The sequence below is a fragment of the Miscanthus floridulus genome, chromosome 5 (assembly GCF_019320115.1).
Source record: "Miscanthus floridulus cultivar M001 chromosome 5, ASM1932011v1, whole genome shotgun sequence".
NCBI lineage: Eukaryota > Viridiplantae > Streptophyta > Magnoliopsida > Poales > Poaceae > Miscanthus > Miscanthus floridulus.
Window position 1 is genome coordinate 90,063,820 of NC_089584.1, and position 24,415 is coordinate 90,088,234.

At 44.7% G+C, this 24,415-nt stretch overlaps 1 protein-coding gene across 1 annotated transcript; it reads left to right on the plus strand.

Annotated features, from left to right (window-relative positions):
- The first annotated feature begins 18,275 nt into the window (after positions 1-18,275).
- On the plus strand, positions 18,276-20,266 carry LOC136454912 (uncharacterized). The gene is made up of 5 exons (XM_066455154.1): positions 18,276-18,447; positions 18,523-18,708; positions 18,805-18,940; positions 19,207-19,717; positions 19,793-20,266. The coding sequence occupies exons 1-5, from the start codon at positions 18,276-18,278 to the stop codon at positions 20,264-20,266; spliced, it is 1,479 nt and encodes a 492-aa protein (XP_066311251.1).
- The last annotated feature ends 4,149 nt before the right edge of the window (positions 20,267-24,415 follow it).

Below are 24,415 nucleotides of genomic sequence, written 5' to 3' on the forward strand. Positions count from 1 at the left end.
AGTGGTACCAGACGTGCATTTTGAAGCTAGTCTTCGTAGCTCGGTCGTATGTCCACACCCCTTTGACCCAAGCATCGATCAACTCATCTATCACAGGCTCCATGAAGACACCCATATTACTCCCCGGGTGTCCAGGGATTATCAACGACAGGAACACGGTATGCCGTTGAAAGGAGACGCCAGGGGGGGAGATTTAGGGGGATGACGAACATGGGCTAACATGTGTATGGTGCAGCCATCATGTCGTATGGATTGAACCCATCTGTTGCCAGCGTGACACGTACATTACGAGCCTCCTCTGCTTTGAGAGGATGTCGCGAATTGAAGTACTTCCATGCATCAGCATCGGATGGATGTACCATCTTCTCAGGATTGTACCGTGTGCCGTTTTTGTGCCATGTCATCTGTTTCGTGGATTCCTCGGTCATGAATAGCCGTTGGAGCCTCGGTAGGAATGGAAGGTGTCATAGGACTCTCGTGGGGATCTTAAGCTGCCTCTTCTGGCCATCGCCTGAGTCTACCTCCACGTACCTGGAGGATTTACACTTCAGGTAGTACTTTGCATCCGTGTGTTCTTTCCTAAATAGGACGCACCCCTTCGGACACACATGTATCTTGTCATACGGCATCTTAAGTGCAAGAAGGAACTTCTCTGACTCGTACAAGTTCTTCGGCATAATGTGTGTCTTCGGTAGCATATCGCTCCACACGACCACCATCTTGTCGAAGCCTTCTCGACTTAGGTTTAACTCGGCCTTCAACCTCATTACGCGACCAATGGCATCCAGCTGAGAAACATTAGTATGATCATGAAGGGGTCTCTATGCCGAGTCCAACATCAGGTAGAAGGCATCTGCGGCAGCCTCCATCTCCTCCTTGTCACGTCCTTGGTGGATCCACATGTGGAGATGTCTGGGTTTTTGGCATCCGACGTCACAACTTGCTCGAAACCTTCTCCATTTTTTACCACAGCCTCCACATGTGATAACACGACGCCTCAACAAGTTTCGTGATTTTCGGACTTCGTTTGCATTTTATATAATTTAAAATCACATTTCCGGCAAGTACCTCGACATGTTACGTCAACGAGATGCTCGATATTTCATGTGAGTTCCTGGATACGGCCTAAACATACCCTAAATATCATGAGTATCAATTTTTGGATGACCAAAGTCCATTATTTCATGTACCTGCAGTTCAAATTCGAAATATCCCAAAAAATTCGACGAAACAAAATAAACTAATGAAATATATCAAAAAAAGTCAAAATTGCCCCAAATTTTAAAATAGAGTTTGAAATACTGTCACAAGGCCCCAGAAAAAAATTTTGGGCCCAAAATAAAAAAAAAATATTTTGCCGAGTGCCGGCCCAGGGGGCACTCGGCAAAGTTGATTTTCAAAAATAAAAAAAATTGCCGAGTGCCTGGCGCTGGCACTTGGCAAAATAAATTTTTAAAAATTAAAAAAAATTACCGAGTGCCCAAGGCTTATACTCGGCAAAATATGTTTTTTTAAAAAAAAAATTGCCGAGTGCCTGGGGCTGGCACTCGGCAAAATAAGTTTTTAAAAATTAAAAAAAATTGTCGAGTGCCAGCCGTTAGGCACTCGGTAAAATCTGACGGCAGGTGGCCGCCGTCAAGGGCCGGCCACCTTTTACCGAGTGGGATCTTTGCCGAGTGCCGCGGCACTCGGCAAAGCCCAGTTTTGCCGAGAGCCAGGCTTTCCCGAGTGCCTGGCACTCGGCAAAGCCACCTTTGCCGAGTGCTTTATTTTGCCGAGTGCGGCACTCGGCAAAATATTGCTTTGCCGAGTGCCCCGATAAAAAGCACTCGGCAAAGTCTCAGGCACTCGGCAAAGTCCAGTTTTCCAGTAGTGATACAACACCAGGCCATGTCGTGGCTTGGGCGGGGTCAAAAACGCCAGCTTCGGGCCTGGCTATCGGGCTGCAGAGTTTCGTGGCCATTTAAACTATCAATTTATTCAACTAGAGATGATGTTTTATTATTAAATTTACTTTTCATGCTGAATATAGTAGATGTTGCGAGTCTAATTAGACTTTTAGCTATTGATGTTCAAAGCTACTTAGGGTAAGTCTAAAACAACCTATACATTTAGAATCAAAGGGCTCTATGATAATAAATAATTGCCGTTGTTTACTTTTATCTTTGTCAAACTTTTGTAGTTTGAATATTTACAAACTCTTAACTTATTTAGTTTGGAAACAAAAGATAGTGTGTCTATATTTTTTTTTTACCACCGACGAGAAAGTTGATGTATCACACATAATAGATCTAAAGGTTAGCGCACAGACACATATGTTTATACTGCAGGAGACCATATATACATCTAGTATATGTGAGTGTTTGTATTGCTTAGTGCGATGAATGTTAAGTTCGGTGTTGAGTAGAGAGATGGGTTGAGGTGTCAGATGTCGATTAGGTGCACCCTACCCATCCTTATTATATAGTGTGGATGTCAATTTACAGAGAGTCTTATATATCCTGATCGGCTTACAGATATGTTTTCTATTTGGTTACAACTAAATATTATAGTCTTATATAATCCCAATCTAAGTCGGTTTTCATGTATACCTACCTATGCCATGTCCGCCAAGTAGATGTAGTACCTCCGGATCAGATTCACCCTTGGCCATCTGGCTTAGGCCACCCCCACCTAGGGAATTTTTTTTTGGGTTGCCTCTCCTCTGGGTACAGCTGTAGCATCTGTTCGTAGACATGCACGCCCACTCAACACACGCACGCTACTCACACCATCCGTGTACAAACAAACATACAACTACACTCAGAACTAGAAGGTCGCGTCCTTGTCGAGATCACCGAAATCCATCGATTCCGTAGGCGACGGGCACGTCACGATCCCATTGTGGCACCACGCGGAGGCAACGAAATTTAATTGGGAATATACCCCGGTGAGACACCAGAGTTGCGATCCCAGGGATCGAACTCTGGCGGGCAGCTCTCACACCGGAGAAGCTAGCCACTGAGCTACGCGCTCGTTCTCCCTAGGGAACTAGTTATGGACTTCGTGAGTGTACCCGGGGCTCATGTCTCGTCGGTAGCCGCGTGCATTGCGTTCCATCCTTATTTTTATCTTAATAAATAACTATTCATTATGTTATGCACTTTGCCGACTTGAGCGTAGCCGCATGCGTTGGGTCATAGCATAAGTCGTAGTTGAGAGTAAAGCTTACTACATATATCACAAAAGTACTTAAAGCATATTTTAAGTCCGTTGCTTTTCTCTCCTTGTTATTGTTTTCCCGTTGTGAGCTATTTGTTGTGTTACACACTTCCCCAATTAGATCGTAACCCCTGTCGTTGGGTTGTAGCTTATTAGGTCATCATCGAAAACAAAGCTTCACACTTAGGGTATGTTTGGATCCTTATCTCTAAACTTTAGAGCATTTTAGCTCACTTTTGATGTCTAAGACTCTAACGTGAGGTGGGCTAAAGTTTAGAGCTAATTTTTGACCGCCTGTTTAGAGCTTTAGCTTTAAAGTTTAGAGCTCTAAAGTTTAGAGAGGAGAATCCAAACGGCCCTTACAACGTTGGCCACACAAATGCTTAAATTGTAGAGAAAAGAATAACAGTGCACTCGAGTGCACCTGTTAGGTGTACTCCCTGTTAGGAAGTAGTATATCTGGTATGAAACAGGGATTTTCTAATTCGCTGTGGAATTCCATGCCTACGCATCATGGTTCGCATTTGGATAACGATAGCACAAAGAGACGAGCTGATCTCCGGCCGGCGAAGGCGAATAGCAGCAGGATGCATGGCGCCCTAGTACTGTCCTGCAGCCGGCCAGTTGCGCGTGCATGGACTTTTCCGTCGTCGTTCAACTTCAACTCCGGACAGTTTGCACCAAACCTAGTTGTACTGCAGCGCAGCAGTGGTCACGAGGTGGCGTGGCATTATACAAACTTGCGAGGCCAAATCGATGCCAAACCTACCGTCCACGTATGGTTCTAGACTCTAGAGAGTGTGTTGGTGCGCGTTGTGCTTCAATTGCATTGGTCCATGGAATCTTCTGCAGCTCGCACAGTGGCCACGAGGTGCCATATGCATTAATCCGTACGTCTGCACGATGAACATGCGTGCGTGCGGTTGTTCGTTCTAGCCCTCTAGCTAGCTGTAACATGCCACCCGAAACCAGTATAAAAAATTGAATTTTTTTAATCTTTTGTAAACTTGCGACGATGTGCTCATTTTAAGAAAAAAAAAGGGACAAGCTCCTTTCAACAAAAAGGACAGGTTAACTTAAACCATAATTAACTTGTGGGTTAGGGCTATATATATAACAGGCATTGAATGCCATTTAAATTGGGAGAAGTCTATGTTTTTGTCATCGGACTATATTGAAGTTTGGTTTTGACCGTATTATGGAACTTAAAAACTAGAAATCTAATTGATGGTGGTTTTGGCACATAAAGTTATTGAGCTTCTTTGTGGAGCAGTTCTAAACAGGCCCATTATATCTATCTGTATTCATATCCATGGGTATGTGTATTCATATCCGACCCATTTACAGTTTTACACCCTAGAGGCTCCTTTACCTAATTCACTGGAAGCAAACCGATCCTGCTTGCGAAGTGCGATTTCCTTTGTGCACCGTCCATGTGCGCTGCGGTCTTTTTCATTACTGCATGTCTTGACTTGACCTTCTATAGTAAAAGTATATTCCACGTACATACTCCGTAGTCAATAAGCTGCCGCCCGTCCGTCTACCTGTCTAAGCGTATATGCGCGTGTATAGACGTCGAGTAAAGTAGTAATGTAGCTAGCACTCTCCCCAAGTGCGACGATCTCGAGCTTGCCGCGTGTGTGGCGAATAGCTAGCAGAGACGGCCGACCAAATGATATCCGATCAGAAGTGCTCGTCCATCTGTCTAGATACGGCGATAAGAAACAGACGACGCAGGTCTCCATCGATATTGGCAGAGCTGGCCACCGATCACAATTTCACAAGTACCATACGCCGATCACAAGCATCGTAGTATCTTTGAGCGTAGGAGAATATAGCACTTAAGGGTTACAATGCAAAGAGCCGGAACTATATGAAGGGCTGCTCTAATCCTAGATTAGTTTAATGATGTCGTTATGAATATTGAGACGCATGGATATTGGCTCGACGCCTCGACCTAGCTAGCTTATATATGCCTTGTTTAGTTTGTAATGATCGTGCTACGTTAAATAAGACAAGACCTGATCTATATATTAGTGATTATTAAATGTTGCATGCATATATACCACGATGACATCGGTTGTGTGTATATACATTAAATTGTTGGGACATGTACCTCGTAACTGAGAAATATGGAAGAAAACCCTAGAAGGATTAGGTATATAGAATATGTATAGATAGTCTTTTCCGATGCGATAAAATAAAGTGACAGCATGTCTACTTTTCTTTGCTAAAGAGGTATTTCCATGGGAGCTTTGGAAAGGAGAGAATTCAAATAAAGTTATGAGAAATATGGAAGAAACTCCATCAATCATAAAAACAAGCATGAAAATAAAACTAGAAAGAGCTAGCATTTAAAAAAAATTGAAAACATTAACTGTGTTGTCTCTATAAATGCTATTTACATTTAATAATTTCGTAGAGGCGCCGATGGTCTTTGGAAATGGCCCATTAATAGAGAGCATTATGCAGAGGCAGTCGAACCATTCGCCTCTGTTAATAGTAAATGCCTTTTATAGTAATATAAATTATCTTTGCCTCAATCTTTCATGTCTTTAATTTCTTACTTTATGCACTCTATGCCAAAACAGCACGAGGGGGACACATTAATTAGCGATGCGGATTTGAAATGAGTCTCTAAGGGCAGTCCCAACGAAAGAAACCAGTAATTTCTATAACATAGGATACCGCACCAAAAAAGTACTGCTTTCCAACCTATGGTTTCTATGAGTAATAATTATTTTCTCTTTCTCTCTCCCAACTCTATCTTCTTACTCCAATGGGAGTATGGCGCGAGCCCCCTAGAAACTGGTGGTTTCTCCCCAATCGTGATTTCATGGTTTTTTGGTGTATTGGTGCAAGAGAAGACCTGATTTCTTCATGAGGAAACCATTTCTAGGATTTTTGCTCTCTTTCTTCATTAATTACGTTGCCATGTCAGCGTTTTACCTACGTGGCAAGTCATTTAATGAGGATAGAAATCATCATCAATACACCATTGAGACTGCCCTAATATAAGCTTAGAGACATGGGTAAACCAAATATGTCTGTGATTCAGTGTCGCCCATGGCCAGTAAGCAAAATGAGTCATTAATGACAAGTTATTAGAAACTTTTTCCAACTAGATGAGTCTTTTATGATAGGACCTAATCAGAGACTTGTTCCACCGGGATGAGACTGAGATATTTTGGCACGACATAGACTAAACAAAACGCACCACTAATGACAAGTTATCAGAGTCTCTTTCCAACCAAACGTGTCTCTGATGACAGGACCATGATTAGAGACGCGTTCCACCAAGACAAGTCTCTAAAATGTTTTGGCATGGACACCTCCGTAAAAGAACACATCACTAGATACTCTTTCCAACTAGACGAGTCTCTGACAATAGGATTGCGACGGGAGACTCATTCCACCCAGATGAGTCTTTGATATTTTGGCACGTCACAGACTCTTGCTGCATAATCAAAATCTCAGCCTTAAACGAAAAATATTAAACTTTAGCACAATGTTTTCCTAAACGGTAAACGGTCTTTACACGGTCGTCCTTCGTTTAGCATTTAGGTTGTTTATACGGTGTTTAAACGAAGTTAAACGGTCTAAACGGTTTTGTACTTTTTAAAAAAAATGCATATAATTATATATGTGCATGTAAAAAAAACAAGTATTCTAGCATTTATACGTATTTATCCGAGTAAATATCAATTATTTTGATATGTATATATATTTATGCATGTGAAAAGAACCAAATATAGATATTTATGCATATAACATATCAAGTGTACACATTTATAAATATAATAAACTTAAGTATACAAATTTATCCATACAAAACTGAACTAGATTTACCTCGTGTTCTCCTAAACAGCCGTTTAAATAGCTGTTTAGCTCGTTTAATGTTGTTTATCTCCGTTCCGTTTAGGCCGTTTGGACCATTTTTTCCTATTTTTTACCGTTTTAAACGGTCAACCGTTTAATTTTCGTTTACCCCCTAAACAAAACAGTTACCACCGTTTACCGTTTACTGACCATTTAATCGGCCGTTTAGGCCATTTAGGCGAACACTGCTTTAACACCACCCCATCCGCATGATACTCTCTCTATCTCTCTCTCTCTCCCATCCTCACCTAGCTAGATCTAGATCTCGCAGACCATCCATGCCTATTGGTGTGAAGAGGTCCCGATGGAGCCACCATGTCAAGCAACCCAGCCCTGACAGATCCACACCACTCCTCTCCACGCGCGTGATTTTTTTTTATTTTAAACGTTTTTTGTAAACTAATTTTAAATCTAACCATGTTTTTTTTTCAAAACTAACACTTTTGACTGCGCCTATTGCCATGGCATGGCGAAACGCCTGTGCCATGACATGCATGGTGGCGCGGCGGGAGGATGACGTGGCGACGACCGGGGCTGCTGACCGGTGACGTGGCAGGGTCTGCTGCGTCACCGATCTTGGCGCGGCAGTGACGCGCCATAGCCCACGGCGCGACAGGACCTGGACACAGACAGAAGATCGGCTACTGTCGGTGAGGATCGGCAGCGACGCGACCATCGACCCCGGCTTCGCGTCGCAGCTGAACGGCACCTGCAGCTTCGAGCCCAACGCCTTCGCCTTCCTCGACCCCTCGCCGGTGGGCTCCGAGCAGGTGCTCTAGTCGACATGAGGTCACGTAGCACGGTCGACTACTGCGCGTCCAACCAGGGTGTCTTCTTCGGCGATTTCGTGGGGGCGATGACCAAGCTTGGGAGAATTGGGGTCAAGACGCCGGCCACCAGCGGCAAGATATGCCGGGACTGCCGGTTCCTGAACTAGTTGCTACTTAATCTCGTCGGCAGTGCTGCCGCGACGCATTGAAACGAATATGAAGCAAATAAATGAAGTCCGTGCACAAGTTGGCAAGCTGCTACATAACATTTTCATTGGTTCGACATAAGTTTGACATAACATAACCAACTAAGCCTGCAAGTTTCAGACGATAATATTCGTTCGACCTAACAAACTAATATCCAGGTGTGTAAGGATCCCTCGGACGTCTCTGTCTCTTCGAATTTGTTGGCAACACATTGGGAGTGTAGCCAACGTCAGTGTGGTCGCGTTATCGGTGCGTACGGCTTGTACCCTACAAGTATATGATATGCACGATTACTTATAATATTTATGATCGTTAGTTCATGGAGCCTACGTATTTAAAGAAACTACCTTTGTTAACACCTATGAGGCTCCTTAGGTACCAAGCGGGGCACCACCTAGTTGAGACATGCCGATCTCGTCCCGCGGCCAATCGTCTCACTGGTGGTGCTGTCCGCGGAAGCCTAGGGGGTCATTGTCGTCGTCGTCGTCATCATCGTCCTCGTTTGCAGGGTCCTTCCTAGCGCTATGATGTGGTGGTGTACGAACTGTGGAAGTGGCACCTGTCACCGGCTGAGAAGAGCCGGCTGGTGTCCTCAAAGAACCAGAAGACGTGCCACCCGACCGTGTTGGGACTGTCGGTTCCACCCAAGGAGTGTCCATGCAGCTCAGCTTCTGAGCTAGCTTCCTGTAGCTCCGCTTCACCTTCTGCATAAAAGACATTGAAGTTACTGTATTTCCCAAACGCATATATACTAAAGAAACATTTTTGGAACGGACAAGTTTTTCTTGGAAACCTCGTCGTCCGGTGGAAGAAAGCCAGTGAACTGAGCCACCAGCTCGCTCCAGTGATCATTGTCAACTATACCTATCACTGGAAGTCTTCCCAACCGAAGGCCAAAGATAGCCTTCACGTCCTGCATGGTAAAGGTCATCTCGCCGCAAGGTAGGTGGAACGTGTGGGTCTCAGGCCTCCACCTGTTATAAGAATAAAACGACTGTTAGTTGCCTCAAATTTGGTATAAGAATATTTACGTACAAAGAAGGCACTTGCACCTGTCTACAGCTGCAGTAAGTAGTGCTGGGTCAAGGGGCGGAAGACCGTAGTTGACAACACGGACAAGCTCGAGGAAGCCGGCACGCCGTATGTATGACGCGTAACGCTCGTCCCACTGGTGCGCCCTGGTGTGCGTGCGGGGCCTCAAAGGAGGCAAGGCCACGTCTACGTCGATGTCACTCAAGATGTGTGCTCGGTGCTGGTCATCGTACTCCACCTTAAGAAGGAGATACAACGGGTGCTGCGTGGGAGGGGCCATCCTATTACAAATTGATAAATAAAGGGTTAGAGTATTTAAATTAACAATATTCAAATTAACATTATGTAGCATTGTAAAATTTGAACTACTTGTTATGCAATACGAACACAATATGAAAGCACATGTATATATTCAAAGTAACATTAACAGACATATTAAACAACTTCAATAGAAAAATAAGCAACTTCTATGTATGGACCTGCTGTCTACCAGTGTTTCTTATTAAATTATTACAATAGCTTATCTGCATCTGTTAGAGCAGCTTATTATAATTTTAACCTAGGGATAAGTAGCCCATTATAAGATAAATTGATTGAGAACTATCATGTGTGTCATACTTAGTCCTATACACTATACTAATATGTCTAAAAATACAAGTTGTCTACTTTTTTCGTACAATGCTATGATGGACTCATAGCAGTACCATATCGACGATGTTGTGCATAATTTTAGAGGTTATAGTGCTTTCAATATATGCTTGAGTAAAATGATCATTTGGATTAATATTTTTATGTAAGAAAACAAGCATATAACAATTTAAATCATAAAAACTCAACCAACCAAATTTGTCGCTATATATGTGTATGTCTAGTGCACAAAAAACACATAAATAGATTTATATTTCACGTGACTTTTAATTAGACATTTATTTTCGCTATAATTAATAATACATTGTAAGAAAATTAATAATTAAAGTATACAAATAATAATACAATATAAGATAAATTAACGGCTAAAGTATATTTTAAAAGAATCTCTCAATCTAATGGCTAACTATTAATATAAAGGGGTAGTGAAGGTACGAGTGTTTTGATTATGAAGAAATAGACACCAAATTTCACCTCAGCGAGGGTTCAACTACAGCGAGGGTGTCCGTGTCGCGTCGGCAAGCGCTACGGGCGGCGTGCAGGCGTGGCTACAGCGGCGGCGGCACTGCAGGCAGGAGGGAGGGCGGGCGGCTCACGGGCAGGCGGGAGGGAGGGCGGCTCGCGGGCGTTATTTATCTGGTCATGCCGCGCCGTGGGCTATGGCGCGTCACTGCCGCGCCAAGATCGGTGACGCGGCAGACCATGCCACGCCACCGGTTAATAGCTCTGGTTGTCGCCACGTCATCCTCCCGCCGCGTCACCATGCATGGCGCGGCACAAGCATTTCGCCGCGTCATGACAATAGACGCGGCTAAAAGTGTTAGTTTTGAAAAAAAAAACAATGTTAGATTTAAAATTAGTTTACAAAAAGTGTTAAAAATAAAAAAAATCCTGGACGCAACGACACGAGATCCATGCATGTATCCTTGGTGGTAGTGCCCGTAGGGATGGATGATCTACAGTGCGGCTCAACCCATACTATATAGTATTGTTTAAACTAGTGGGCTATAGGCATTTAGCGGCGATGTTTTCCTAAGGCTAAAACTAGGCTATAGCGGGCTAAAAGAGCTCAATTCAGTATGAGCACCAATAGCGGCACACTGTATAAAATAACTATAGCGGATTATAGCCGGCTATTTGTCATCTTGCTATATAGTAGTAATAATACATTTGTCTAATGTAAAAACAAATCACGATGCTTCACCTACCTCCACTACATACATGCATGCTTTGTGAAGTCTGTCATGCACTTAGATATACATTATGTCTAGATATAAAATAAAAATCAATATATCTAAAAAAACAAAAAGTATTATCATTTGGAATGGAGATAATATTGTTTAATCGCCTCTGTCATGGCTTCACGGGGTTTTGTAGTAGTGGTGGCAGCGAACGGATTTGGATCCATAGCAGTGGAAGGGGAGAAGAACTGATATTCCGATGATACGTCAGACAAGTCATCCGATACCACGAAGAGAGTTGGTAGAGCCAACACAATTGATTCCATTGATCTCAACTCTCTCTCTCTCTCTCTCTCTAACAAATACTACCAGAGACAAGTGCTACACACGGTCTACCAGAGACAAGGAGCGCGACTACTAATACACAACGGTTCCTAACGAATACTACCTATGCCTCAAAATAAATTAGTTCTTCGAATTATCTTAAGTCAAACTATCTTAAGTTTGACCAACTTTATAGAAAAGGATAACAACATCTATGACACCATATAAGCATATTATGCAAATATATTTCATGATTTATCTAGTGATACTAATTTGATGTCATATGTATTGGTGATCTTTTCTATAAAGTTGATCAAACTTAAAATAATTTAACAGACTTAGAACAACTTTAGAAGCTAATTTAATTTGAGAGGGAGGGAGTAACAACTTCAACTAGAAGCCGCGCTGGTAGTTGCAATGCATGCTTTTCCACAGCAGGACAAAAGACTTATTTAGTTCAAATTATAATCATTATAATAAATCGCTTATGGTGAAAATAAGCTGAAATTAGCTGACAAATGATGCGTGTAGCTCCTCCTAGCCGCGCTAGAAAGAAACGTTCTCGTTTGTACTACAACGCACAAACTGAATCAGAAGGCCTCTACGTAAGCACTTGTCTTCACCACTCTACGAGAAAGGGCGTAATATAACGGACTGGATTCCGCCGACCACCGTTGCAAGGCGGATCGGACCATCAGCGGTGCGTATCGAGGATGGTCGGTGCACGCGTTGTCAGAGGCTGCCTGGCCCAGTCTGATTCTGGCGCGTCAGAGAAACCAACGACAATCCCCAGCACGCGTTGTTAATGTTAGGCCTCGTTTAGACTGGGGTTAGGAATCAGTATTCGGCACTGTCGCACTTTCATTTGTATTTGATAATTATTGTCCAATCATGGTCTAACTAGGCTCAAAAGATCCGTCTCGTAATTTACAATCAAACTGTGTAATTAGTTATTTTTTTATCTACATATAATACTCCATGCATGTGTCCAAAGATTTGATGTGATGGAGAGAGAGTGAAAAAACTTGCAATCTAAACGAGGCCTTATAAACGATACGCAATATAAACGACCAAGAACAGCAAGCACAAGAAACACAAGATTTTAACGTGGAAAACCCTCCTAAGATGGAAGGAAAAAAACCATGGACATCAGCCAGCAAATCTTCACTATATCGGGTGAGGTTACAAACGTCAGGAATTTACAATTTTTCTTATCCCAAGACGACGGCTTACATAAAGTATATATAGATGGAAAATCCTAATAGGTGACGATCCGTACCGTGGGGGGCTTCGCCCCCCAACCCCAAGGCGTCTCTGGGTCCTAGTTATTAGGACCGGACCAAAGATCGAACCGGCGAAGCCGTCAGTTCACTGGTTCACTGGTCCAACCGTTTAGAACCGGTTGAACCGCCAGTTCAATTGTTTTGGACCGGACGAATTGAACTGGCCACAAAAACTCTGAACCGGTATATATATATATATGCTATAATTAATAATTAACAGATGATAAACAACACAAATTTAATTGCATAACTATAAGGTTCATACATATGTATATATAGAATGACATGTTCTTAATTCAATTTAGCAACATATGATTGATCATATATACAAATAAACTAATAAAAACACAATTATATAACCACCTTTGAAATAATCTAGCCACAAGTCCACAACAGGTACTCCAAAATCAACATTTGTCTGTTGACGGTTCTTAACTCAAATGATCAAATTGTTAAAAGATAATAAACAACAACATCCCATAATGCATCGTAGCAAGATAGACCTTAACTTGACAGGTTCTAAAAAAAAGGATTTAAATAGTAATTCAAATATTCAGTGTTGGAAAATAATCTCAATGTTGAGATAAAGTGTACCATTGTGAAGAGCTCGTCGAGATAATTAAAATAGATATATTATTTATATATTTTAGAGCTAGAATGAAAAATATATTAAATTTTAAAATTAATAAGAAAAACATCCAAAGTCAATCAACAACAAAAACACAAAGCACGGAGCCTGGCAGGCAAGTACTATACGCACGCACACAGCACGCTCAAACACGCTAGGCCGACAGGCGGCAGTAGCAGACAGGCCCAGGCCAGCGTCAGTTGCTCACGTGGGATACCAGCAGGAAGCAGCACGCGCACCACCAGACGAGATTACCAAACCGGGACGGTTCAGACGGAACCGGACGGTTCACCGGTTCTGTAAAAAAACCGGCCGGTTCAACCGGTTTTTAGCGGTTCGATTGCATAGACGGTCTTTTAAGTGAACCGGATCGGTCTAGGCTCTGGTTCGGTCTTTTAGCGGTCGAACCGCCAGTCCGGTCCGGTCCCAATAACTAGGCTCTGGGTGCGGCAGCGAAACATGATGGGCTAATTTTAACCTCCGCTTCGCTTCGGCCTAATCCTCCCGGCGACGGGCCTCGCTTCGCTCCGACAGAAATTAACCTTTATCTTGTACGTAGCTGAATTTGGATCACAACTTAACAGTTAAGGTTCCCTCTGGTCCCCAGTCCCCTGCACTGCAGCAACGTACCCGGCCGGCCGATCACCCCAACCCAATCCATGCCCATCATGGCTCTCGATAGTAGCATATCTGCCTTTCACAGTAGATCACCGTCCTCTGCGCCTCGGCTGCAGCTAACGTCCCTTTTTCCGCACTGGCCGGCCGCTCGGCCTGGCCCCGGTCGGTGCAGCAGATCAAGTGGAGGACAAGTTTTCCTGTGAAACCATCTTCTCAACCCGCCTCTTTCGGCAGGTGATCCTTCCCGCGATCGCCCGAGCAGCAGTTTCGGTTCGTTGTGCATCCAGCATCCATGCCAAGCAGAGCAGATCAGCAGATGAATGGAACCGGCGAGGGGAGCCGGATAGCGCGGGCCCGGCCATCTGACTTCACGCGGGGCCCTCGAAAGTCGAGACGGCCCGCCCAGCAGACCTGTGCCGTCGGACCGGCGGTTAGGTTTGCCATTTCCGCCCCCGACAGGCGCGCCTGCTGCTTGGCGGGGACACACACCGCGTCCGCGGTGGAATCCGCATGCATGTGTCCACCTTCACTAGTTCGCGTACGTCGCCTTATCCCTTCCCGCGCTGGGCCTCCTGGAACGGCCGATGTGACGTGACGCTGCCTACAGAAGGAAGGACGGGTGCCGATGGGGGTGGAGGAGGTACGGTGGTGCATGCATGTGGCGCTGCCCGGGGCCGGGCACGGATGGACTCCGCGGCGCGCGGCCTGTCCCGTCCCGACATTGAACACGCAGCTCTGATTCGGACGGCGGCGAGAGCCGAACTAGATGCCACCGCATCGATCGCCATGCATGCAAGTGGCCCGGCGAAGGCCCGAGATATTTAGCGACGCCTCCACCCAATAAAATAAAAGATTGTGGTGGACTGGTGGGCTCCACCGATCTCCTCTGCCAGCCTAGGTACTGTACGTCTCCGGGGCATCCGACGATACCATCGTTGCACTATGGGTCTGTTTGGTTTCTCCTATAATAAGCGCGTTGGCGACACACACAAGCCAATAATCATACCAAATGGTTCGCGACAGAGGTCTAGACGCAAACGCGCGTCTGCGTTAGACGGTCGCCCATTGTGTTGGCCGAATCACGAGCTCAAGGCCGCGATTTGGAAAACGTCCTCGCATTTTCCACCGCACCCCTCCCTTCTCCCGTGCTCTCGCATCCGCGCGAGCCGCGCCTCGCCTGCGCGCGAGATGCCCGGTGCGCCGCCCCTCCCCTCCGCGCGAGCCGTCGGCGGCGCCGCACCTCCCCTCCGCTCGAGCCGCCTGGCGCGCTGCACCTCCCTTCCGCTCGAGCCGTCGACGGCGGCGCCCCTCTCCTCCGCGCGAGCCGCTGGGGCGCCGCCCTTCCCCTCTGAGCGAGCCGTCGGCGAGAGGCCGGCTCCCTCAGAGCTCGTGTGTCGATTGAAGAAGGACCAGGATGCAAATAGGAGTAGGTGCGTGACATCTGCTATATATCTACAGTAGATAACATATATACTGTATATATATGTTGCCGTATCTTTGGAATCGCGGCGTTTTACACCAATGTGACGCTCACTGTCTGAATCGAGCGCGCAAGACACGTGATATATGCATGGGGTAGATCGATAAGACGGTTATCGATCGTAGCCGTGGCGCGCGCGTATGTATATATATCCCGTTCACCTTGCTGAAACTGGTTGAAAAATACTGTTCTGGCTGAATTGTTGTGAGAAAAAAAAATACTATTTTAGTTAAAAAAATAAGTCAAACAAACCGGTTTTGAACAGAGCCTATACATATTGATTAATGTCCGTGACGCTCCAAAGCAGATGATGGTCACGTGAACTTCAGATCACTGCTCGCCGTCGCATACTCCCTCGGTCCCACAACACTAGTCGTTCTAGGACCGGACGCGATACAAGGATGATGGCAAAAGACCTTACGTTCCCACGCATTTAAGAGATGTTTGGTTTTTCCCCTAAACTTTAATCGTTGTTTTATATGTTTGATACATGCATATAGAGTATTAAATATAGACTAATTACGAAACTAATTACACAGCTTACGATTAATTTACTAGACGAATCTTTTAATCCTAATTAGTCCATGATTTGACAATGTAGTACTATCGTAAACATATGCTAACGATGAATTAATTAGGCTTAATAAATTCGTCTCGTAAAGTAATAACGAATTCTATAATTTATTTTTTTATTAATATTAAATACCCCGTTCAATACCCTCGCACCTTCAAATCTCCCCATCAAACACCCCGTAGCCTCTCTCCGTCCGCGCTCCTCTCCAGTTCGTCGTCCAGCCGAGGAGCACGGCCTCCGCTCCTGCCTCCTGGAGGCTCGGGCAAGCGCGCCTCCTCCCCGCCTGTGTGCGGGTCGCGCCCACCCTCGGCCTTCGTGACCGCGCTGCGACCTCCGCGGCGTCCCACCATGGCTGGATCCAGGCGCGGGCGGGGGAGGCGGCAGCGGCGATTGGCGGAGGAGGTGCGGTGGAGGAGGCGACGACTAGTGGCTGAGGAGGTGCAAGGGGAACAGCGCCGGTCATCGAGGAGATGGGCCTGCCTCCGCGCCTGGCCACCAGGATGGAGCTTCGCCAAGATCTGGGCCAACTCTGTGGTGTGTCGCCCTTACTCTTGGACTGGGTGGCGCAGCACCGGTACGCGGGAAGGGGAACCCGTCGGCCGCCGGCTGCCGCTCTCGAAGGGGAACTCACCGGCCGGCTGCCGCTCTCAGACTGGCAGAACCCAAGAGCTCCACGTGAGGGACGGAAGGAAACGAAAGGATAAGGGCGCGTTTGCGACCCTGGCCCGGAGGCCCGGCTGCGCCCATGGGCTGCAAGTTGCCATGTTTGTGGTCGATGGCCCACAAGCGAGCCTGGCTTCGCAGAGCAACACTCGACCTCTCCGCCTGGCTCTCTGGAAACGACCGAAACCCTCGTTTCTTCGGAGCCGAGCTCGTCTGCGACGCACGCGGGTGATTTTGGGCGGCGACGGGGTGGCTCGCGCGGGCTCTGGCGGGAAGGGGAAACGTCTTCGCGCGCGTCCGCGCTCTCCGCTCCCGCTCTGGCCGCCGCGCGCGAAGCGAAATGGCGGCGATTTCGCCGGCCTTTATATACGGGTTCCCACTCTCCACTCTCTCCTTCTTCCACTCGGTGCTTGCTCTTCCATCTCCCTCGTGAGAGACCGGTGGTGAGTTGTGGTGCGTGGCGGCGACGGCGACCTCCGGCTGGTTGTGGGTTAGGTCACCGACGCCGAGTTTCTTCGCCGCGTCCCCGCTCCGGCTGCTGCTGGGACTCCGTGGCAGCGGTGTTCCTCTTCTTCTCCGTCCGCATCTGCTTCATCTTTTTTCCGATCTGCATCCTCTACTTCCAGATCTGCCTCTTCTCCGTTGTTTGGACCCTGAGCCAAGGTAAAATCGACCCCCAATCTTCTTTTTTGTGGTGCTTCTTGAACCTATTAGGGTTTCTTGTTCGTTGCTGTTCATGATCTGTTAGGGTTTCATACTTGTTATAACTGCTTCATGCTCCTATTAGGGTTACTTGTTCCTTGCTGTTCTTGACCTGTTGGGCTCGTGATCTGTTAGGGTTGTTGATCTGTTTTAGATTTGTATTGTACCTTGCTGTTCATAACTGTTTGATGCAGTTGTTAGTGTTACTTGTACCTTGCTGTTCTTGATCTGTTAGGGATGTTGATCTGTTTCTGATTACTATTGCTCTGAGTTTTTTGTTCCATCATTAGTCGATGATGTTGTCCACATTTAGTACTGGGAGGCATCACATACAAGATGCAGCCATGCTTTTGTTGGCATGCATTCATTTCACATTCATGTTGATGCCTAGCAGGGTACATTAAGCTGAAATCATGTTACATTTTTACATGCTTGTAGATGGATCTGTCTTTGAGCCATGACATGCTGTGTAGGAAGGTAGCTGCCTTGACTGTTGTTATGGTTACCTTTGTATCCACTAGGCTGAAAAGGAAAACCCCTGAACCTGAAACCCCACTGCTTGATCCTATAGCACTGGCCCTGATTAGGGATAAAAATGAACAGCACAAACAGAGAACACTAAGAATGATATACAATTCCACTGATTCAGAGTGTATTTCTATAATTAGGATGAAGAGAGTTGCTCTTTTAAGTTAGTGAGAACTTTTAGAGAGAGAAGTCTTGTCACTGATAGGGAGGGGGTGTCAGTAGAAGAGCAGGTTGCCATGTTTTACATGTTGTAGGGCACAACCAAAGATTTAGGGTTGTCCACCAGTCCTTTAGGAGGTCCATCCAAACTGTCCACAAGCACTTCCATCAGGTGTTGTATGTTGTGGGTGAGCTTAGGAATGAAATGATAAAGCCAGCTAGCACTACCACTCACCCAAAGATTCTTAGAAGCCATACATGGAATCCATATTTTAAGGTAATTATATACCCTGGATTCATTAGTTACATTAGACCTGTTACAATGACTGACCCATGCTTTTTAGGATGTCATTGGCTTTATAGATGGCACTCATTTCCTAGCAAGGGTTCCTAGGCGCATGCAACAAGCTTTTAGGGGTAGGAAAAAGGATCCCACCCCAAATGTGATGGTAGCTGTGAATTGTGATCTGAAATTCACTTATGTCCTGCCTGGCTGGGAGGGCTCTGCCCATGATGCAACTATTTTGGCAGATGCTGTAGCTAGGGAAGATGGCTTGAGTTTGCCAGAAGGTAATTGCACACCAACACTAATTACATATTCCATGGCCTATTAACACACACTCTCACAGTAGATGTCTTGTGTAGGTAAAATGTTCTTGGTAGATGCTGGGTATGCATGCAAAAATGGTTTCCTACCTCCCTACAGGGGGGTTAGGTACCATTTGTCTGAGTATGGCCCAAGGAACAGGCCCACCAATGCAAGGGAGCTCTACAACCTTAGGCACTCATCACTTAGAGTGACTGTGGAGAGGGCTATAGGTGCACTGAAGGGTAGGTTTAGGATCTTGGACAACAAACCCTTCCACAAGTATAGGACACAAGTGAAGCTTGTAGTTGCCTGTGCCATTTTGCATAACTGGATCCTAGGTTTTGGCATTGATGAAGTAGTGCCTGATGAGGAAGGTTTCACTACTTCTGTTGATCCAACCAACCTGCCCCCAGCCCATCTGGACCAAGACTCTGTTGACATGGCTGAAATAAGGGATGCCATTTGCAATGCTATGTGGGAAGGGGGGGGGGAACAAACACTAGTTGATGTAATATGTTCTTGAATTTAGTTTCTGTACCCTGCTATGGAACTCATGTGTGTGTCATGGTGATGTAATAATTTGGTGGACAAAGCTAAGACCAATTTTATGCTTCATTCATTCTGTTCTTAAAACATTCTGTTCTTCATGATCTGTTAGTCTATGGTTAGTTCATACAACTGTTAATATTGTTGTCAGTCTGTTCTTGACTAATTCTGTTGTTGATTTCATTATATGCCAGTCCTAGGATGGATTCAGGTGCATTTGAGGGTGGGTTTGTTGCTGGTACTTCAGTGATGGAGCAGCTCATCAATGGTGGTTCTGCCCCTATTGTAGCTGGTGCTGGTGCTAGTGCTGCTGCCCCTGTTGCAGCTGGTGCTGGTGCTGGTGCTGCTCCAGGTGCAGTAAACCCTGTTGATGTTGCTGCTCCTGTAGCTGGGAATGGGGCTGTGAGGGCAATGAGGTGGACCAACACCACCTCTGGCTTTGTGCTAAGGAGGATGGCTGCCCTTGTTAGTGATGGTAGCAGGCCTGAGAAGGTTTTCAAGGACAAAGATGTGAATTCTATGGCCAAAGCCCTCAAGCAGTTCTGTGGGGAGGTTGTTAGCCCAACTCAAGTGTACAACCACTTGAGGAAGTGGAGGCGGAAATGGGCTAGGGTGAGCAAGTTGAAGGACCTTAGTGCTGCTCTTTGGGATGACCAGGCTCATGCTATCATGCTTGAGCAAGAGCACTACCTTGGCCACTGCAAGGTAGCAGTTTGATCTCGTCTTTGCCTTGACTACCTATATTTGCCTTTCTTAAACTACATTTGCCCAACTCTGCAGGACCATCCTAAAGATGCAGAGTTTCTTAACTGCCCTATTAGGTTCTACACTGAGATGGAGGCTATCTTTGCTAATGCCATGGCCACAGGCAAGTTTGCACTTAGGTCTGGTGAAGCCTTAGGGCAGAACCAGGCTGACAGTGTTGGTGCCAAGGCTGATGGTCCTCTTTTGACCCACACCACAGTTCCCAGTGAACAGGGAGGGGATAGCAAGGCCACTGAACTGCTTCCTACCTCCTTAGCTGCTAGCCCAAAGAGGAAGAGAGGGAACTTCTCTGAGGAGGAGATGCTCATATTGACTAACATGTCAGATGCTGTGAACAATGTGGCCAATGCTCTTAGGGAGACTGGACCTGTCCATGTTGATGCCAATCTGTACCTTGCTATGATGGAGATGCCTAGCTTCAGTGAGGAGGCACTTATTGTTGCCTACACCTTCCTCCTGGACAACAAGGCCCAAGGAGGGGCTTTGTGAACATGAGTGATGCCCACAGGGCCCTTTGGCTTAGGACCTTCCTGGCCAAAAACTACTATGTGTAGTTCCACTACACATGAAGGGCTAGAAGGCCAGGAGGGGGTTGACTGTAGAGATGTATAGTTCCTCCACCCCCCCTCACCCACTCTTTCTTCTTTTGACAACAGGACCTTTTTATGCAGTCTGCTTGTTCTTTTGACACCTGACCTTGATGGTGTAGTTTGCCTAGGAGGGTGGCTAATAATAGGCAAGGATTTGGGAACATTTGAGCCCTTGGCTGTTGGGCTGAACTTGGTATTGTAAGAAACTTATTTGTAGCCTCCGTTGGCTACTTTTTATTTGATAACTAGTTGCCTATTTTTGTTGTTTATGTCTCTGGTGGTAACTGTGGGATTTAAAGGCCTATGATGCATAAAACAAACTTGAGGTGGCTACCTTATTCTTGTTTTGATGGTTTTGTTGTTGTGCTTTCTTCTTTATTTGCCTATCCTTCCATTCTACACTTATGCTCAGTTGTACTCCACAGCAACAACATCCTCTTGTGATGGCTGATGGCAGTGAGTGCAACTGTTGTTTATTTGCCTCTTTATTTGGTTCTTACAATTCTTGGTAGCCACCAATGACTAAACAAGGAAAAAAATAGCTGAGGCTAATTTTTTTATCAAGTTGCCGATGATGTTCACCATCACTCAAACTGAATGGTCGACTAAGGCATGTCATTCAGACCACTTACATGTTCTACATTTGGTTGGTTTCAGAGAATGCCTCCCTGCTATGTGGTCTTTGAAGGGAAGAAACCTAGGATTTATTTTACATGGTATGAGTGTGCTAAGCAAGTGCTTAGGGAAGAAGGAGTTATCTATCAGAAGTACAACAACTATGATGATGCTCTTAGAGATTTTAATGCAAGGGTACCTCAAGAACCCTTGCTGTTACCAATTCATGCCCCTCATGGGGATGCATCAGCATCCCATGAACTAGTGACAGGTCAAGGTTCTGAAATCTATCCTCATTCACCTGGGCTGCAAGGCTGTTGCAAAAATGCTGTCATCTTGATCTTGTTTATGGTTGTAGTTGGTCTGTCACTCAAGCTGTTCATGTGCCACAGCTGTTGTTTTAATTAGGCCGATGATGACACAATAGGATGACTGCATTAGCTGGCTACATGCTTTCTATTAACTTGTTGCCCTTCTCGGCTTGCCAAACTGTTAAATGTTGTATTTTGGCCAATGATGACACAATGGATCGATGCATTAGCTGGCTACATATCATTTTGCTGCCTCTTATCTGTTTCTGTGAACTTTTTCGTTTGTTGGCTTCAAAACTTGACTGACCCATGCTTCTGTTCTTCTTTACTGACTTTGATTATCCCATGTAGCCAGTAATGCCATGAATTGTTAAATTAGCATGTCTGAGGCCAACTATTTCATGCTGAAACTTTGATTTGTTGTTGTAACGGTTATAGAAGAGCAACCTCATTCTCCTTTCATTCATGTCCATTTCTGTTTGTTGTTATGGGCCTGGCCGACCACAGCCAAATGACAAACACTATCTCGGTGTGGCAGTTGGTGGCGGTTAGCCTCTCAGCCCGGCTGCCTCTTCGATGACAAACACAGCCTCGTCTGAGCCGGGCTCACTGGGTACACAGGCGCAAACAAGAGCTATTGCACCACTTGGGGCAGGCCTGCCTAGGCCTGGGCCAGTTGGGCTGGCCAGGTACAGGGTCGCAAATACGCCCGAAGCTTCCGGACCTTTCCGCAGCCTGTTTATTTTATTTTTTATTCGTGTGATAGTAGTCGACAGGGATGCAGGGAAGTGATGGCTGTACTGTCATATAGAGTGGACCCATGCTAAGAAGCTAAAACGACTTTCATTTTGATACATTTTTAATCCTACAACGATCTCTATGGAGGGACTGAGGGAGTAATTAATGGTACTAGTATCAGGGCGCGCGCCTTCGCGCGCCCGTGCAGCAGTATCAGAGAGCCACTACATATCTTCCGGATGATTTTTTTCAGTCCATTAATCAGATTTATATCCAATCATTACATGACGTCTAGTTTCCTGAAAGCAGAGCAAAATCTGGTAGATAAAGGAAGGCAATTACACCCAGATTTTATCGAAAAATGAAACAATAAAGAGTGAATGAAATTACAACAATTGACAACCAGATCTAATCAAATATGCGACCTCTTCACGTGTAGCAACAATTTTACATGTGCAGCAGAGAGAAAATCTTGCAAAAAATAAGTAAATACTCATTTGACTAAAAGAGATACAAATGAAATGAAAGATAGAATAATCAACATTAATGGAAAATACATTGTTATGGTCACGCTGATGTTCAAGTTCACGTGATGAGCTTCATCTAAATTTGATATTAAAAAAATCATACAGTTACAATTTGCAAAAGCTACCATACTGACAAAACCGAGATGCCAATTACTAAAACTATTTACCTATGTACACAAAGAATTAGAGATCAAAAGTACTGAAAAACTAACATGCCGAGATAGCTCCTTCTATTTTTTTTGAACCTACTCACCTGAATACTTGTTCTAGCTGCTAATCAAGAAAACTGGTTTGATGCACTGCTGACAGACAGAGAATAGTGAAACTGAGTATAGGCAATCTAATATTAATAAAGCAGAATTTGTGCTGACACAAAAATATTAAAACACTGACACTCAAAAAACATAATAGAGTATTCACTATTGCATGAAAGTGACCTTCACAATTTTAAGCATCCTGATGCACCATTCCAACTGCATCACAGTACTCTGACTATTTTACTTCTATTTAGTTACTGAACAGGGTTTTTGAAAGTTGAACCAAACTGTAAGTACAAAACACAAAAAAAAAACTAGTAGGTAGAGGTTCAAACCTCTTAGCTGCAGTTAGTCACGGCAAAGGGAAAAGAAACCAGTTGCAACCAAATCAAAGGATTTGACTAATATTGTTGTTCTTCTTACCTAAAAGACGGGAAGCAGCTAACATGGCCATGAAACCGGTACACCCCAACGCAAAAAATAAGAATGAACTCAAAACTTATTAACTGAAACTAATAGCAGCATTTACCTTGCCTGAACTAATAGGAACATTAACTGTAGCATGAAAGGGATATCAAATGTTTCTCTATAGAGTCAATCTTACAAAAAAAAGAATCAGTGTACAACTCTAAGTAGGAATCAACTCTAAGCTGTCGTTATCCTCGTCACCTGGTTTTTTATCGTTTTGGCTCCCCTCATGACATGTTTTTTTTATTGTTTTGGTCCCCACTCATGTGTGTGTACAAATATCTGTCTTAGTAGTTAAGATGAGAAGCAGGATGAGAAGCAACTTCGCTAGGAAGCCGCTTCAACAAATCTTTTTGAACCTAGCCTAAAAATATTAGACTTTGCCTTAGGCGCAAAGACAAAATTGTGAAGACTCATTTGGATGGGGTACATAAAAATGTTAGGATGGATGTTTCTTTTGTTAAAAAGGAAAAGCTATTTTTCTTATAGCGCAAAGAACCTTCCTTATTCAGAACGTTCTTTGTTGATATAATAAGATTAAGGCTATGAAAGCCAACAATGACAGGTATGATATACATACGAAAATGTTTGGGCTATGTCTACATGAATTGTGCTACTTGAGCAGAGACCAAAATTGGAAGCCTCATCATTTTAATATAGCATTCCACTATGGTTAGTTTATAAAAAAAGAGCATCATCAGCAGACTAAATCATTTTGTGAAACCTGGTTGGTGGTTGACTGAAAGAATTCAAAGGAGAATACGTAGCATATTTTTTTAGTGTGATAGGTTGCATGGAAGTCTCTAAATAACCAATTTCAGATTTGAGCGACGATCTAAAATAAAGGGAACTAACTAAAAAAATAGATGTGAAGCATGTATTTTACCTTCACAGGCTTACACCTTGAGGCCGAGTGATCCAAGCGATCCAGGCAATGATGATTCACTTCTTTAGCATTTGAATAGAATTAGAGTTTTCGTAGTCTTTGACAGGGAAAATGAAAGCACGTTCTCAAGTGATATATTGTGCACTCACAGATTGCATAAATCTGTTAGTTTGTGATAGAGCGCAGGTCTAAGCATTGGGGTAATAATCATATTAGACTCCAACAGGTGATAATATTTTTTATCAT